Genomic DNA, 19,923 nt, shown 5'->3' with positions numbered 1-19,923 from the left:
TCCAAAAGAAACCCTAAGGAGTTCTTTTGCTATGTGGCAAGTAAAAGGAAGAATAACCATGGAAAGATTACTTTAAAAAGTGTTGATGGTAGAGAAATAACAGAAGCAAATCAAATAATTGAATTGCTTAGTGATCATTTTGCAAAAGTGTACCATCTTGGTTGTGATAGTGCAGTGCCAAATGTGTCATTGACTGATGAGAGTCTAGAGATAGACAAATTAGAGGTGCTTAATATATTACAGAACTTCAATGCTAACACTGCCATTGGGTTAGATGGCATATCGGCCTGTGTGTTACGAGAATGTACAAGAGAATTAGCACCTCCTCTAACCAGGCTGCTTATTTTAAACCTCAGTTCTGGTAAAGTACCAATAGAGTGGAAAGAGAGGAAAATAATTCCACTGCACAAGGGAGGCGCCAAGACTGAGGTTGCAAATTATAGACCGATCAATATATCTGGAGTGGTGGTTAAAGTTTTGGATAAATTGGTAAAAATTAGAATTCAGGATTGGATGGAGAGCAATATGATACTTGATAAGGGACAACATAGTTTTGTGAAAGGTAGGTCTTGCCTCAGTAACTTGCTTACTTTCTATAATAAAGTAACAGTAGAGTTGGATAAAGGAAATCCTTACTCGTTGATACCGCTGGACTTTGCAAAGGCATTTGACAAGATTCCACACGGAACTGTGTTGCATAAATTAGAACAAATGTGTATGGATCCGAAGCTGGTGATTTGGATTAGGTGATGGTTGATGGATAGATATCAAAGAGTGGTATATGGAGGAGCTGAGTCCAGGAGAAGGCAAGTGACTAGTGGTGTACCTCAAGGCTCAGTGCTTGGTCCTCTTTTGTTTAATTTGTATATCAATGATATTGGGAATACTTTGAAAGGAAATATCCACTTATTTGCTGATGATGCAAAATTAGGATGAGCGATAGTCAATTCAGATGATGTAGATATCTTGCAGGATGACTTAAATAGGCTGATGGTATGGACTAAAGTAAATGGTGGTCAGTTTAATGTGGTTAAGTGTAAGGTGATGCACTTTGGGAGGATGAGATCACATGCTGTCTACTCTATTAACGGAACTGAACTGCGAGAAGTTGACGAGGCAAGGGACTTGGGAATCATTGTGGACAGAGAACTTAAGTTTAAAGGGCATATTGCAAAGATTGCCAAAACATCATATCAAATTACATGGTCATTGAAGAACACACTGACAAGCAGGGATAACGAGGTTATTGTTCCACTTTATAAGGCATTAATAAGACCGCATTTGGACTATTGTGCACAGATCTGGTCACATGGATTTCTTGGTGATGAAGAAATGGTGGAGAGGTTTCAGAGGCAAGTTACAAAGATTGTTGCAGGTCTGTGAAATGTTCCCTCCTGGATAGATTGAAGATCTGGGGGCTCCAAAAACTAGCTGATAGACATAAAAGAGAAGATATGATAGAGACATATAAATTATTAAAGGGATTTTACAGGATTGACACTGATGACATTTTTAAGACCAGCTCAGGAAGGGAGAGAACGAGGGGCCATCCCTGGAGATTATTAGGAGTGTGGTTAACAAGGGTGTTAGGACTAGATTTTTTATTTGGAGGGTTGTGAAGGGGTGGAATGCGTTGCCAGAGGTGGATGTGAATGCTTTGTCTGTGAATGAATTTAAGGAGAAGTATGATAAGTATTGTGTAAATAATGGATAGTGTGTCAATGTGGGGTCTCCTGCGATGAGTCTTTTGACTCCATGGAGATACCATAATAATAATAATAATAACATTTATCCAAGTATATGCAAACACTTACATATAAAACTTCTTACACTCGGTGTTTAAAATTAGCTGGGTGTACACAGATGTCATTAGCAGCAGAATAATATTAAAAATGAAGATAAATTAAACTTGCCAAGAAATTATATTATAGTTTAATCCTTTATCCAAGTGAAAGCAAACAAAATTTGTGTGAATTATCTTCATGATCAGGCTACTTGTATATAGAGCTAATGACTTCACATCAATTGCCTTGGTATCATATAATGTAAAGCATATACCTGATGCTATGCATTATGGGAAGGCCCATCACCCAGAAGAGATACCAAGGTTTTTTTTTTTTTTTTTTGGCTAGATGGGTGAAGCAAAAATGCTTTCCATATTCCTCATTATCTGTAGAAGAAAATTTATGGATCATGGCAGGAGGGTAACAGCAATAGCCAAGCCTCAGTTAAAACTTCATTGGCTACAGCATTGCCATCCATTACCCTCCCTGGGTACCCATTTTAGTCACTTCATATGACATGCATGGGCTACAGTGGGGCTATTCTTATCCTAGCCACCACACGGGGTAGATACTGAGGTTGAATTAATGCAGAAGTCATCTATTTCCCATATACAAGTAATGAAAAGGTGTATTACTTTATTATTAAAATGGCATTCCACAACTATTTCTCTGGATCAGAAATAGTTGTGGAATGCTTTTTTATATACACTCAAACTTTGTTTGCTTACAAAATAAATTTAAAGACATCAAGAAATTATTCTTGGTTTAATCCTTTATCCAAGTGTAAGCAAATAAAAATTTGCACATGAAGTAACATAACAACTGGGCTACTTGTATATAGACTAATGATTTCATATTAATTGCTTTATTATCCCATAATGCAATGTGCATATCCTTACAGATATGTCTAATGCTATGCATTATGGGAAGGGGGTCACTACCCAGACCAGTTTCAACCATTATTGAGGTTTCAACATTTGTTTGCTTACACTTGAATAAAGGATTAAACAATATAATTTCTTAATGTCGTTTAATTGAATTTATAATCAAAGGAAACAAACTTTCTACAACTATGTCTGAACCAGAGTATTTTAATAAGGTGACACCATTTCACTACTTGTATAAGGGAAATCTGTGACCTACATTAATTCAACCATAGTATCATTTCTAGGTAATACCAAGGTTGATGGTGAATGAGTTTAAGGAGAGGTATGAGAGGTTTTGTGTGTAAATTATTTAGTTTGAGTCTCTTATTATTACTGTATAATAATAATAATAATAATTTTTATGTTCTTCAAGATGATGTTAAAATATTTATCAGGCAGTCCAAAGTAGCTGAAATCTGCAAGTATGAAACTTCACATTCCAAGACACGTAATTGGAAGAAGCTAGTCCTTTAGAGAATGGATGAAGATCCATTCTTCAAAGGACTAGCTTCTTCCAGTTTGGACTGCAGTTTAAAAGTGGTATTGACATTATGTTTATGAACTTAAGCTGTTCTTTCAGATGTATCCCCCAGCTTATGAGGAATGGAAAGTTTTGTTGTAATCTTATGTATGGTATGGGGAAGCATGCAGTATTTTGTCCGTTTCATAATGGTTGTAGTCATTAGTTAAAAAAGTGTGAGTGTTGAAATATATTGAAACATATCATACATCCATGCTCAGGACAGGTTTGAATCCCAACATGGGCATGGATGTATGATGTAATTGTCTTTGGTGGAGATGAATTTCATTGCTCGGTATGAGACCACTGCTCTGCTTACCAGAGGCCTGAAGTGGCTTGAAAATGTTCCATGTTTCATCTCTAGATTTTGCAAAAGTACACTTCTCAATAATAAAAACAGAAAAAAAAATACTTAGCCACTCATGGTACTAATGTACTACAGGTTTCAGTGGCGCACCCGAGGGAGGGGCAAGGGGAACTCCCCCCCCCCAAAAAAAAAAGAAAAAGGAAAAAAAAACACTAGAAAATTTTCCAAAATTTTTTCCTAATTAAAATTCATTTTTTTATTTATGTTGTGTCATGTCTTCTATTTCTACACTACTTATGCATTAGTGGTCATATAAGGTGGGAATACCCTCTAGCTCTCGGGAATCACGGCTGCTGTGAATGCGAGACAAACATAGTAATGCAATGTTTCTTACCAGAGGAGATCACAGGTATCATGTATTGGCGATCACTGCAGATGCTCAGTCATAAGTCATATGCAATGTGTAGTGAGTATTCTCAAATCGTCTACTCAACTCGTCCCCCCCCCCCCAAGATTAAATCCTGAGTGCACCACTGATAGGTTTACAACCTTTTATGGGTAGGAGTCACATAAGAACCATCTAGGAGATGTGCAACTAGTGTGTCTAAGAAGACAAGACAGTTGTTTTTTCCCCTTTTTCTATTGAGAAGTGTATTTTTGCATGTTGGCTGTTTAAATGCACTAAACATATTCATATGTCTATTAATATGGGGCCAAAGTACAGTAAATACATCTACATAGCACTTAATCTTGAGCGTTTGGTTTTCTAGACGTTCTATATTGAAACTGGCTAGAAAGCAGGAAGGGAACCATTGCAGACTCATCTACTTACTTGTATATTTCTACTTTTATGAAAAAATAACCAAAATATATGGGTGAATATGAATAATTTGGATATCTTGAGGAGGGGGAGAGTGGCTTAAGGCCGAACAGAGAGATAATATCAAAGCTGATCATGATGGTTGAATTTTTTTAGGATGAGATTCTTTTATCAGAGTTTTGAATTAAATATAATTTTTAATGAAGGAAGAGGACTTGCCATGTGGGGAAGGGAGGGGTGATTTAGTATTCGGCAAGTCTGTGAGATTTTCCATGCAATTAACTGGAACACAAAAGGTGAGTTATTTGAATCTTTGAAGTTCCATATAATCAGGATGTTTAATATTATATGGTTTTAGATTTTTAGTAATTTTTTTTGGACCAAGATGTAACTTTGTTTTAATGATTTGTATTTTTTACTTTTTAGATATAGTTGGATCCTGATCTATAACATGATAAAGCAAGGAGATAATCAATTTTTTTGCAACCTGTTTGTTTTGCACTTTGTTTTTTAAAGCTGTTATTTTTGGTGGACAGTTACTTTTTAGGAGGTTTGGATGTAATAGTCTGCTAGGTGAGATGTAGTTTAGCTAGTATCTCTTTGTGTGTGTGTGTATATATATATATATATATATATATATATATATATACACATATATATACACATACATACACACCTCTCTTTTTACATGATTTCGAAAGAATGCAGTTTAGAAAACCAAAGCAACTCTATTTTTACATGGTATGTTTTAGTTTAACATGGTTCAAATGGCACTTCTTTTTAAAATTTCTGTTTGAATTCATTTGTATTAAAAAGGGTATTTCCATTATAATTATCATTTCCTAGAATGGCACATATATACTTAAACTTGAATTTTGGGGAATTCCCTTAATGTTTTAAATATCGGGGATTACTCTATGCTATAGAATGTAGACAATTGCGGCGACAACAACAAAAAAAATCAATTTTTGTAATTACGATTCCCTGAAGTTAAGCTGACAGATGATCTGTTATATTCACTTGCCATTGGCTCCTGGAAGCAGAAGAGAGTTATGCCGATTTCTCAAAGTTAAGTTGGTCAGTTATGGGAGGCCTGCCTATATAAAGCTGATTGGAAGAAGTTAAGCTGTTTGCTAAACAATCATTGCTTGTTTACAATTCGAACTGTTTACACGTCTTGTGTTTTGTTCATGAAAAGGAATACCCTTAGATGGAAATGTCATCAAACAGAGCATTATGGTTGTATAAACAGATTCAGGAAAAGGAGCCAATTCAAGATTTCTCAAAAGATACGTGCTTCATAATGTAAAAATAAAAGGAGAAGCTGCATCTGCAGATGAACTGGCAGCCAGGGAATTTCTTTCAAAACTGTCCAAAATTATTGAAAATGGTGGCAACACTCCTGATCAAGTTTGGAACGCAGATGAGACTGGCCTTTTTTGGAAAAAAAATGCCAAGCAGAACTTATATAGCGAAATCACAAAAAAGTGTTGGTGGCTTTAAAGAAGCTAAGGATCGTGTGACTATTATTTTGCAGCAAAGCTTCAGGAGATTGTATATTAAAACCATTACTCATTAATCAATCCCTAAGACTGTGGGCAATGAAAAGTGTGGATTTTAACAAGTTACTAGTGCACTGGAAGGCAAACAAAAAAGATTAGGTTACAAAAGAAATTTTTAATGAATGGTTCCATCAATGTTTTGTTCCAGAAGTTAAACACTATTTGATGGAAAAAAATCTGGACTTTAAAGTTTTACTGATTATAGACAATGCACCTGGCCATCCTGTTTTAGAATGTGGAATTTTATTTTCTGCCACCTAATTCAACATCCTTAATACAACCACTAGACCAGGGTGCGATTGCTACCTTCAAAACTTACTACATAAGAAGAACATTCCAATACATTTTAGGTAAACTAAATAAGAATAATTTACTGACAGTTATTGATGTGTGGAAGAAATTTTCTATTTCTTCCACACATCAAACTTGCTAAGTTGGTGTTATTAGAACTGAAACCATCAAGTTTAAATGCATGCTGGAAAGCTACTTGGCCAGAATGTGTGAAAAAGAAAAACTCTTACCTTTGTATACAACTGAATATCCCAATATCATCAGATTAGCACATGCAGTTGACAGAGAAGTATTTGATGATTTCTTGTTTGCAGATATTAACGAATTGATGGCTGACAAGGCTGTTAGTGATGACTAAATAATAGAAGCTGTCCTTGAGAATCTCGATGAAAAAGAAAAAAGTGATGATGATGATGATGAAGAGATTTCACTCACTGCAGGTTTAAGTAAAGAAGGGCTTCAAATGGCTAGTAAATTGCAAAGTCATTTTCTTACACATGATCCAAATACCAAATGAGCTGAACAGTTTAAACGTGTTCATGTATGGTGATCATGTATGGCGCAATATGAAAAATTAATTATACAAAGATCTAGTCAAAACAGGATCTCAACGATTAATTACAGAGTTTGTGGTAAAAAAAAAACCCAACCTTCAGAATTATTGGAAATTAGTACTAATTTAGTTCATTTTACTGAAGAAAATGTTGTGCCATTGCAGTATGAACAGGATGGCCAAAGCGTTTCAAGTGATGGAAGTGATTTAATTCCAGTCTCATACAAAAGAATGCAGCTACTACCAGAAAGTGATGGCAAATAAAATTTAATTAATAGCCATATGCGTGAGTACATTTGGGCCTTTTCGAATTTCTGTTTTATTAGTGACACACTATTTTCTTTAAAGAAAGACACACACACATATATATATATATATATATATATATATATATATATATATATATATACTTTAAATAAGTACTGTATTTAAAATAAAAAATATTCCTATTTAATTTAATTCATTTCAAACTATTTAATTTTGAATAAAATTAAATTGTTTTATTCAATGATTTTCATGTTTTGTTTGAAATTATTATTATTACATGATACCAGGGAGTCCAGACTCAAGAGAGAGCACCTACTCTACAACTCTATCTCCACCACCCAATTCATCATCTACACCAATACCGTCTACCGCCTACCACCACCACTAGCATTTCTCCCGAACAATCGTAAACATCCATGCTCATGGCAGGATTTGAACCTGCAGCCTTCTGGCTGGAGAGTGGATACACTAACCACTCAGCCAAGCAGGCTGGCAATATAACTTATTATTCGTCATGGGTTTTCACATCTGAAACCATTCTTCTATTTTTTCATATGTACTGTATTCTTTTTTATATGGTTTTTCTGGAATCAATCTACAGTGTAAATGGAGAATTGGATGACCTGAACTTCTCCAGATGCCAATATTTAATGTAAAGCCTAAATAACACATCATTATTATTTATCTTAAATTAAAATTATAACTCCAACATGTTGGTGGTCTCTATAACTTTCTCCTTTTTTTTTTTTTTGTTTGATCACTGCAGCATGTTCTGTTTGGAAAAAATGGAATATCACTCAGATGAAACTCTAATGTTAGGACACAAATTTTAGTAAGGAGATTCAAAATGATTATAAAACTGTTTTTATCAACATTATTTTTTAGTTTTTCTGAAGTGTCTTAAGCTGGGTACTGAAATGACCACTACATTCTAAGTCTGAATAAGTTTATCCCTGGATGAGTTATACATGATATTTCTGAGATTTCAGTTAACCTTCCTATTATATTCCTTATTTATGAAGGTACTGTCTATACATTTTTTAAGCATTTTTACAATTACCACAGCTTCTGTTAATGCTATGCCTGATTCTCAGGGTGTTTTTCCTGCCATCCTGGCAATAAATACCTGTTTTGTAATCTTTCTTTTCCCATTCTGTTTAAGTGGTCGCCCCCCCACTGAGATTAGCTTCTCAAATACAGAATCACCAGCTTAATATAATATACTATTTACACATATAACTGCTCTCTCTCTCTCTCTCCCCCTCACACACACTCTTGCATGCTAACAGTATCAAGTTCCTGCCTAATATTCTTGTTTTTAATATGATTCCACCAATGATGCCATCTATTTCACTCCCCTAATCTTTCTCAGAACTCTCATATCTGTATTCACCAGTCATTAATCAAGTTTTTTATTTTTATCCCAGCTCTCAGATCCATAAGATAACTGATTTGAACACTGCCTTGTATATAGCTAGTTCAGTGTTTTGACTATTTTCTCTCTTATTCTGTAAATTTATTCAGCTGACTTACTAGCACACAGCTTTGCTACTTCTGTTATCTATTTCTATATTTAAATTGTCATCTTCAATTTTCATATTCTTTGTCTTTTTTATTGCATGTCTTTTTTATTGCATGTTTTCATACCAAATTTATTACAGCATATATTCAATTAGTCAGGAAATCCTGAAGACATGTTCTGGATTTATTTAGAAGCATAACATCATACATATAATGTAAAGACTGAGATTAACATCCCCAATTTTGATATCAAGTTTAATGTCTCTTTCATTCATAATATGATCATTATGAAATGCTACCAGGGAATATGACCATAAAAATAAAAAAAAAAAGCAAAAAAAAAAAAAAACTTTTTTTGGAAAAACTGCTGGAATCATGGTATATATGCCTAATGCCTAGTTTCCAATATCTCCTTTGAAGTAGTTCCTTTAGCATATATACCATGATTCCAGCAGTTTTTCCATAATTCCATGCATTCCTGGAAGTCCTCAAATCTGTGTTGAGCACTTCCTGCGATTCTGCCTGGATCTCCTCAGTCATGTCAAAATGACACCAGTTTAGTCAGAATTTTATCTTAAGGAACAGGAAAAAATTGCAGAGGTGAGGGTGAATGTGTGTGCGGAGGAATGGGGAATGACAGTCATGTTTTTGGAATAAAAGAACCCAGTCATCGTCCTTACACTTGTCTGGGCACTTGCACTGAATATGCTATCCATTAGCTGCTTCAAAACCTCATAGTTAAACTTTCCATTAACAGTTTGACCAGGGAAGGAGGGAATCCCTTGTAGGCAATGCTTTGGTGGATGTAAAAAAAAAAAAAAAAAAAGATCACCATTAACTTGACGTTGCTGTGAACAAAACGTGTTTTTTGACCATGGTGAATTTGGTGACTTCCACTATGATGACTGCTGCTTGGTCTTAGATGCTGTAGCAGTTTGTTTTAAGTTGGAACAAAATTTGATACAAATTCTGTGTTCCTTAAAACCTGCCATTTCAGTTGGAGAAGAAAATTGTCAAACCACTAAAACACGATGTTACAGAAAGGCACATACTTCAAGAATATAGTCTCTCAGCTTGCCATCTATTGGCATACTGATTCACAAAGGGTACTGCTTGCCTCTTATAGTGGCAGAAGGCCATACTATAACTGGTTCGTGCATTCTATTCTAATTACCTGAACTTTTGGGTAGCACCTTGTAGATGTTGAATAATAGTAGAGATAATATGAATCCTTGTTTCATACCTGATTTAACATCAAACCATCTTCCTGTACCTCTTCAATTCTAACAGCTGACTTGCAACTCAAATACAAAATCACCAACTTAATATATATACTATTTACACCATATAACTGTTAGCAGTTTGAACAGCTTTTCTCTCTACACCCAGTTGTTATATGCTTTTTCCAGATTTATAAAACTTACATATAGATTGAGTTGCTGATAGAAGCAAAAAAGAAGAGAAAGAAAAATTGTCTCTCCTACCTTGGTATAAGAACTGAGAAGAAGAGCTAAAATTGCAAATGAGTTAATGAGAAGAGTATGCAGGAGAAATGGTGAGCAGTTTATAGATGTATGGAGTGAAGTTGGTGAATGAAAAGATGTATATGTCTGATGAACTGCATTTAATAGTTCTGAGTTAGATGTCTAGATGAAAATGCAAAACGAGTGATATAAAGGTACTTGGGAAGGGTGAATTCAGCCACTGCTAGGATAAATTAGTGTGTGTACAGAAACGATTATGCAATTCCAAATGCAGTTTCACAGGATTTAAAATCTGAGGCTGATGGTTACATTAAACGAGGATGACTGGGGGCTCAACAGAATGATTGAAATATATGTGAATGAATGCCAGAAGTATTAGAAATAAAGAAGAGGAGTTTCTGGCATTGTATGATTGATTGGATCAAAACCTATTGGTATCAGCAAGACCTAGTTGACAGAAAATGGTATAGTTATAGAGAGAGAGAGAATGTAAGGGATTTTGTATTTTCAGGGAGGGGCATTGTTGATGATAGCTAAAGAATTCAATTAACAAAAATAGAAGTTAAGGAAGATTTAGGGTCTAAGGGAGTTGGTTTGTTTGAGGCTATTTGGTATGAGACAAAAGCCAATAGCACAAAAGATATTGTTGGTTCCAGCTACAGACTCGAGGAAGACGTAAATGTCATGCATCAGCAAATTAATACAATGAGTGCAGGACCAGTTATTATGGGAGGCTTTAACCTAAGATGAACTGAATGGAGGGAAGAAAGGGCACATGGTATGATAAAAATAGAATTTATACAGTTACCAAGGGATACTTTCCTGAAACAGCATGTCATGGAGGGGGTAAATAGATTTGTGAGTGTGATATTTAACAGCATCAGAAGGTGTAATCATAATCATGGCAGACACTCTGCCTCCAACTAGAGATAGCAACCATTAAGTCTTTTTTTTTTTTTCTGAGTGCTAAACATGTGGAATTCTCAGTCAAGAAAGAGTTAACGTTGAACTACAAAGCTGGTAATTATGACAGACTTAGTCATAATTACCAGCTTTGTAGTTGGTTGGTGCTGTGCAGTGCCTCAAGAAGCTATAAGAAAAGAATGTCAGAAGGCGAATGGGATGTAGTCAGAGATGTTTGATGGGATGTTTGAGACTAGAGGTAACAGGCTGCATACCCAACATCAGGAGAATAAACCAATGTGTGAGTTTAGAAGATGAGTAGTGATATAAAGCAGGAACTGCAAAAAAAGAAAAGGTTGATTAGCATACTCATGACCAGTAATTGTAGTGCACGTGAGACGAGTAACCAATATGGTAAGACAGGCTAAAACAGATTATGAGAGAAAATCAGCCAAGCAGGACAAAGGAAATCCAAAAGAGTTTTTTTTTTGCCATGTGGTGAGTAAGAGAATGATTATGAAAGGATAACTTTAATCAATGATGAGAAGGTGACAGAAGCAGAAGAAATAGTTGAATTACTAAATGATCTCTTTGCAAGGGTATATCATCCAGGTGGAGATTTTATAGGTGTTGATGTGAGAATTCAAGGGGATGAACTGGAGGTGCTTAGCAATTGAAAAATATCAATGTGAATACAGCATTGGCATTTGAAAACATGTCATCCCATGGGCTATGAAAATGTACAAGAGAATTGGCAGTGCCTCTGATGAAGTGTTTAGTTTAAGTGTCAGCTCTGGCAAGGTTCCAAGGGAGTATGGAAAGAGGGTAAGGTAGTACCATTACATAACGGTGGCTCCAAATTACAAACCAATTACTGTTTGACCACAGATGAGAGAACCCTCGGCACTTCTATGTATGACAGAAGAAGGTGAATCCATCTGATAATAGGGCAATCAATCCATCTCATGGGATGAGTTTGCTTATTATTACATGTCGGAAAATTAGTTTTTCTTTTATAAACATTCTAGTTTTTAAAGCGGTAATTATTTTGCATGTATAACAGTTAGAAAATGTTACATATAGTATTAACAAAATTTTAAAAAAAGGTATAAAATAAAAAATATTGTAAGCAAAATTTATTTTAAAGAAAGTTTTGTATAAAAAATAATTATATATAGAATTTTTTATATATAGTTAAATAAAAAAATGATTATATATAGAAAAATATAATTTTTTTTTTAAATTATTCACTTAGCAATTCTAAAATTACAGTTGAGAGAACTCAGATACTTTAATGTCCTAAACCAATTAATTATTTATGTTTCCTTTTATTCTGTGACTTTTTGAAACAAAATTTTATTTCATGAAGTATTTTCCTTAAAGTTTCACTTTTCCAAGGAAAGTTAATTTTTTCTTTTAGCATAGGAATCAATTTAGGAACAGCTGGCACTTTTTTCTTAACTGCATAAAATTCGTGAACAGTTCTTATGACATCTACATCAAAATCATTCAAAGCTACATTTTTGGTGTTTTATTTTCTTTCTCTGGCGTTTTTTAGGAGATTTAAATTTTGGCTTATCTTCGCCTTTTGATTCCCTATGAATTCTTTTAACAGTCCACTCTGATACGCCAGCAATTTCACTTGCATGTTTTGTGGCCTGAAAAATTGGAACAAGGAGACTGACTTCTAACGATTCTTTTTTGCAAGCACTATTGAAAGGTTTAACACCAGAACTTGTTGATGGCACTGGATCCATCATATCAATAAATACAAAAAAAAAAAAAAAAAAAAATCAAGTAAAAAAAAAGTGATAACAAAAATCAAACTAGTATAGCAGCAGACAAGAAAGAATGTGATTTTGCATGTTGGTGATGAATTTGTACATCCCTTGTTCCCCCTAACATGAATTGACTCTTCTTGGCACTCTGTGAGTTACAATTCTCTCAACTGTGGGCAGAGAATAATATCTCAGGAGTGTTGGTTAAAGTAGTGGAGAAGTTAGCTGTAGGTAAAAAAGAATGGGTAGATAGGAATATGATACTGAATGGTGAATAGCATGGTTTTGTAAAAGGTATGTCTTGCTTTAGCAATTTACTCACATTTTATAACAGAGTGACAGCAGACTTAGATAAGGGAAATGGCTATACCATTATACTGCTGGACTTTGCAAAAAGCATTTGATATAACACCATGTGGTATTCTATCAAAAGCATTTGATAGAATACCACATGGAAAACTATTATATAAGTTGGAGCTAATGGGAATGGATATGAAGCTAATGGATGGATGAGGGAGAAACAGACAGATATCAGAGAGTAGTATATGGTGGAGTGGAATGTGGGAGAATGAGGATGACTAGTGGAGTGTTTCAAGACTTTGTATTATGACCACTACTCTTTGATTTGTATATTAATGATATATGGAATCATTTAAGAGGGGATATTCAGTTGTTTTCTGATAATGCAAAACTGGAGAGGGCAATAGTTGATAAAGGTGATGTAGATATCCCCACAAGTGATGATTTTAATAAATTGGCATTGTGGGCAAAAGATAATGGTTATCAGTTTAATGCCAAAAAATGTAAGGGTATGATTTTGGAATGACAATGGTACATACTGTGTATTATATTGATGGTTCTGGATTGAAGGAAATTGACGAGGCTAAGGATTTAGGGGTAGGTGGATGGAGAGTTGAAGTTCAGAATTGAAATTGCTAAAGTTGGCAAAATAGCGTAAATGATCACATGGATGTCAACAAAACATTAAACACACAAACTCCTGGAAGTTGTTTGCCTGCTATTTGGACTGAACCCAGTTTGGTCTCTAAGTTTCCCTTCAACAAATAAGGGCCTAAAGGGGAAAGGGATCTGGTGGCAGTGAACATGAAAAATGTCCTTATCCCATTGAAGTACAGTATATAGATCAATGGTTAAGTCGCTAGTTGTAGATCAGGCATGGGAAACCTTTCTCATGGTCAACCTTTCTTTGTTTGGCCCTTGACTCAGAGAGTCGAGGGCTGAACCAAATTATTAAATAAATTAAATTGATATTAAATGAATTAAAACAAGTTGCTACTTCATATTTCATTTATTTATAATAAAATGCTTTGGTATAAAGCTCTACATAAATTTTATAATATAATGAACGAATAACAATTTAATGTGAAGATTGGCCGTGTACTTCAACTACGAGAATATCAATATTGACGTTAATATTACTTAAGGATAATTGCATAGAATTTTCGAGATTTTCGTCCATTATTCTTCTTTGAATTTTTCATTTATTGTATTTCTTCCTCAAAAAAAACTGTTCACACATAAATGTGTTGCCAAAGAGACAAATGATTTTTCTTGAAAAGGTGTGTAAATTTGTATATTTTTCTTCAACCAAATAAAATTTATAAAATTCAAACTGCTCTATTAGTGCCTTCAGTTCACCTCCATAACAATTAGAAGGGATATTTTTATGAGTTGCTAGAATAGGAAAATGATAACAATTTTTAGCTCTCTGACTTTCCAACAATCTTAGTTTATTACAAAAAGCTTTGACATGTCCATGCACTTCATGAAACAATTGTCCTTGTTTTTGCAATTTAAGATTCAGTTTGTTTAGGTATCTGGTGACATCAACAAGGAATGCTAAATCACACACCCACTCATCATCTTTTACTTGTTAATTGTGTTTCTTTTTATGTCTATAAAATCTTCAATGTCTTGTCTCAGATCATAAAATCGTTTTAACATTTTACCTTTACTCAGCCACCTCACTTCACAATAATAAGGCACATCTTCATAATCCGAAAATAAGTCTGCCAAATACTCCTTAAATAGGCAGTGATTAAGTGCATGTGACTTAATAAAGTTAATACTGGCTACTACAACATATTGTTATTATTATTATTATTACAGGCGACTCCAGAGAGTCCTTAAACTCATCGAGGAAGGCCCTAAACATCATGTCCACAAAACTATCCGACATTCTCACAGTATCTATCATACCTTGAACTCATTCACTGTCATAGCACACACAACAGACTCTGGCAGCTTATTCCACTCATTTACCACTCTAAAAGTAAAGAACCCAGCTCTAACACCCCTGCTAACCACGCTCTTGCCCAGCTTCCATGGGTGTCCCCTAGTTCTCCCACCACCAGTCCTGATCTCAAAAATATCATCTGAATTAATCCTATAGAATCCTTTTAGCAATTTGAATGTCTCAATCATATCTCCCCTTTTCCGCCTATCAACTAGTTTCTGCAACCCACAAATCTTCAACCTGTTCTCATATGGTTCATTCCATAGACCTGCTATCATCTTGGTCACTCACCTCTGGATCCTCTCAACCTCCTCCCCATCAAGAAGAAACCGAGGTGACCAAATCTGGGCACAGTAGTCGAGATGAGGTCTTATCAAGGCTCGATACAGAGGAACAATAACCTGCTTGTCAACGTATTTTTCAACAACCAAGTGAGTTGATGAGCTGATTTGGCCACGTTTGCAATGTGTTCCCTAAACTTCATCTCTCTATCCACCAACACTCCCAAGTCCCAGGCCTCATCAATCTCCTGGAGTACGGTTCCACCAATGTGGTATACAGCTGCTAATCTTTTCACCCCAAAATGCATAACCTTACATTTTGCACATTAAATTGACATCCATTCTCCTTAGCCCAGAGCTCCAATCTATCGAAATCATCCTGCAAGATTTTAACATCTTCGCATTCACTATTACCATACCGAACTTTGCATCATCAGCGAACAAATGAACCGTTCCTCTTAGATCCTTCCCTATATCGTTAATGAACAAATTAAACAGCAGTGGTTCAAGAACAGAACCCTGCGGTACACCACTAGTCACAGGCTATCTTTTGGACTCTAGTCCTGAATAAACTACTCTCTGATATCTCTCCATCAACTACCCACCCATCCATCTCACAACCCTTTATCCATTCCCATATGTTGCAGTTTATGGATTAGAATTCCATGTGGTATCCTGTCAAAGGCCTTAGCCAGGTCCAGCAGTATCACTGTAAACCCATTACTCTTATCCAGTTCAGCCGTGTGTTATAAAACGTGAGCACGTTACTGAGACATGATCTACCCTTCACAAAGCCATGCTTTCCCCCATACAGTATCTCATTTTCATCACTCCATTCCTGTATTTTTCCCTTGACTACTTTCTCCAAAACCTTGACAATGACTCCTGATATGCTGATTGGCTGGTAATTTGCAACAGCAGTCTTGGATCCTCCTTTATGCAGTGGAACTATTTTCTCCTCTTTCCACACCTTCTGGACTAAACCAGACCCGAGACTCAGATTAAACAACATGGTCAAGGGCACTGATAATTCTTTAGCTGCTTCACGTAAGACCCATGCCAGAATTCCATCCAATCCCACAGATGTATTCACATTAAGGTTCTGTAATAGACTATTCACCTCCACATCATTCACCACAATTACCATAACTTCCATAACATTTGTGAATTTAATCGATTTTGCACACAGATTTTGTTGGTGGATAATGCAGTGAAAATTTGTTATATTTTTCGGATGGATCTGTAGTTCTATTGCTCTTTCATGAACTATTCCAATAAATCCCTTCCGTGCACCAACCATTGCAGGGGCTCCATCAGTGCATATGCCAGATAGTGAACTCCATTTAAGCCCAAATCTCTCGAAGACTGTGTTGAATCTTCACTGGTAGTTGTTCCTTTTAACGGCCAAAGCGCCAATAATTCTTCTGTGATGTTGAAATCCACATCAACTCCTCTAATAAATATTGCTAGTTGTGCTGTATCGGCAGCATCAGTGCTGTCATCCAAAGCAATTGAAAATGCTTCCAATCTAGCAATCTTCTCTTTTAAACTTTTTTTGATATCATCAGCCATAATTTCTATCCATCGGACAACAGTACGTATCGACAAACGAATATGCTTGAAGTCTTTTTTCTTTTCAGGACATATTATACTTGCACATCCAGCAGACATTCTTTGATAAATTCTCCTTCACCAAATGACTTAGAATGCTTAGCGATTTTTTCGCTTACCACAAAGCTGGCTTTGACAATGCTGTGGTGCTGCATTCTTTGCTTGTTGAACATTTGCTGCTGGGTATCCAAGTTCTTCTTCAATTTCTGTATTTCATCTTTTCATAGTTGTCCATCAATTTTTGGGTGATCCGCATGTCTCGAAGTAAAGTGTCTCTTCAAGTTATATTCTTTGTTGACGAATACGGATTCGTTGCACAGAAAACACACAGGCAAACCTTTATTCAGAATAGAATAATAATCCTCTGTCCAGTTGTCTTGAAATTGAAGATTCTCTGCATCTACTTTTCTTTTTTTTTGCAATAACCCCTGACACTGTCCCAAATTTATAAGCGATATTCAGAACTGTCAAACAAAACTGTCTTCCACCCCAGGCACTGAATAGAACACAACATCAACGCAGGCACCGAACAGAACATAACATCAATGCAGGCACTGAACAAAGCACAACACCAACACAAGTACCGAACTGACACGTTGTAACACGTTCACACACGCTGCTAGTCAAAGTGAGAAAGAGACCTTGGTTGGAGAAAACATAGTGTGTTTTGCACAAGTCATATGACGTCAGCTTAATGTGAGTTAGTAGAACACAATATGTTTTCTGCCACCATGAATTAGACAAACTTCGCTGAAATAGATCAGGGCTAGATCAAAAGAAGTAGAGGGCCAGATCTGGGCTGGGGGTTGCCCATATGTGTTGTAGATGATTTTTGGACTAGAATTTGGTTTAAGAATATTACAAATTTGGGAAGTTCTCATTCTCTGTACTTTAGCCCAACAGCCAAGGACATCAAATTTAGCCCACTAGGAAGCACTATTTAGGACTTTAGGCCTACTCTCAGTTTACATGCTTCAGCCTTGTTATTTAGTGTAGCACCTGTAAGCACATATCTTATTATATTTTGTTTCCTGATGATGGCAGTTTAACTTTGCTGGAATACTAGAAGGGATGCTCAAGGGTCAAAGCTGTATAACTGAGAGGTAACCTCCACACAGCCTTTAAAGGAATGCAGAGTACCGATCAGGGCTTCTGACCTAATGTCCAATCCTCACTATCTCGTAGTGCACCCTGTTAGGTATCTACCTGGATACTAAACGAATGAGAATGGGCTGGCGATTTGGGATTTAGCTGACAAATTGTATTCTTATTGGCTTAAGCCAAAATACAAAATGATGGTACAACATGACAGAATTTCATGTTGGCTGGGGCTCCGCCTGGTAAAACAAGGCCCCCGTTGTTTTCGCCAGGGAACCAGAGCAAACAGCGAAAAGTCAGCTACTGGAACAAATCTGAAAACACACCCCAACTCAACATCACCAGAGTTCAAGATCGGTATTATCAACATAAGAAGTCTGGGCAAAGAAATGGAGCTAGCTGAGGAATTAGATAAGTATCAGATCGACATAATAGGGGTGACTGAAACAAAAAAGACAAAAACTGGTAGGTACTTTCTGAGCAATAAATACAAAATGTTATATTCAGGCAATAACAATCAGGGAAAGGAAGAGTAGCTATAGCATTCAACAACACTAAATATGAGACAAATCTTCCTGAATGGCAGACAATATCAAGTAGAGTGACATGGACAAATATCAGAATGGGGAACTGGACAATGAGACTTATTTGTGCCTATGATCCCACAGAAGGTTCTACTAAGGTAGAAGTGGAGGAATTTTTTGAGGCTTTAGAGAAAGCAACTGACACAATGTAAAAGGAAAAATTGGTCCTTGTTGGGGATCTAAATAGCAGAGTACAAAATGATTGTCAGACATACAAAAATATTTTGAGAAAATTTGGAGAAAAGAACAGAGCTAATAATAATCGCAAATGCCTGTTGGAATTCTGCTCAGGACAGGGACTGGTTATTACTAACATAATGTTCTAACATAAAAATGTCCACAAATTCACATGGAAAAAAGAGGCAAGGAATAAAAAAAAAGAAAAATTCATTGACTATGTTATTGTCGATAGTGATGTTTTCTCACTGGTGCAGGACAAGTGTACAGAGGATGTTAAATTGGAAGTGATCACTATTTAGTCTTGAGCCGGATAAAATTGAATTTCATTTTGAAAAGAAGAACATGAAAGAAAGCTTTAAAGCAAATAAAAGTTGAGCAGCTCTCAGATATGAACTGTAGACTAAAATACACAAAAATTATTGAAGAAAAAATGAAATAGTTTGAGAACAGGAATCACACCTTGGAGATTTAGGTAAAGCCTTGAAGAAAACCTTGATTGATATCAGCCAGAGAGGAATGTGGTGAGGTTGTCTGCAAGGATAGAAAAATCAGAACTTCATGGTGGACACAGGAAGTTAAAGAGGCAGTGAAGGAAAAGACGAAAGCATATCAAAAGTTCTGGCAAATAAGTCAGCTAGTGTTCTTTGAGAATACAGAGACAAATGTAAGAAAGCTAAACACTGTAAAATTAGCTATATAAAAGTCATGGGCGACTTTAGTAAGAATTTAGAAAATAAATATCAAGAAGGTGGCAAGATATTGCCACCTTCTTGATATTTATCCTTGAAGAAAACCTTGATTGATATCAGCCAGAGAGGAATGTGGTGAGGTTGTCTGCAAGGATAGAAAAATCAGAACTTCATGGTGGACACAGGAAGTTAAAGAGGCAGTGAAGGAAAAGACGAAAGCATATCAAAAGTTCTGGCAAATAAGTCAGCTAGTGTTCTTTGAGAATACAGAGACAAATGTAAGAAAGCTAAACACTGTAAAATTAGCTATATAAAAGTCATGGGCGACTTTAGTAAGAATTTAGAAAATAAATATCAAGAAGGTGGCAAGATATTATGGTGGTTGTTGAAAAAGCTTAGAAATGGTGGAAAGAGTGCTGTAAAAGGAGTTAGAGATGATAAAGGTGACATGAAAACAGGAGAAAAAGATATCCTTGAAGTATGGCGTAATTACTTCAAAAAAGTATT

The 19,923-nt window shown here is 35.6% G+C and overlaps 1 protein-coding gene across 1 annotated transcript in view; it reads right to left on the bottom strand.

The window, feature by feature from the left end:
- The window catches only part of fab1 (1-phosphatidylinositol 3-phosphate 5-kinase fab1), a 757,444-nt gene that overhangs the window by 119,334 nt on the left and 618,187 nt on the right, over nt 1-19,923 (bottom strand). Inside the window, exon 36 of the mRNA XM_090401892.1 lies at nt 17,803-17,822. Coding sequence (XP_090258018.1) covers nt 17,803-17,822 — 20 coding nt within the window. The remainder of the gene's footprint in view (nt 1-17,802; nt 17,823-19,923) is intronic.

This window comes from Typopeltis vanoorti, chromosome 12 (genome assembly GCF_054136105.1).
Source record: "Typopeltis vanoorti isolate ZY-2024b chromosome 12, IOZ_Tvanoo_1.0, whole genome shotgun sequence".
NCBI classification, from domain to species: Eukaryota; Metazoa; Arthropoda; class Arachnida; order Uropygi; family Thelyphonidae; genus Typopeltis; species Typopeltis vanoorti.
Note: the sequence above shows the minus strand (reverse complement) of the source record. Positions and strands in the feature narration are given on the sequence as shown.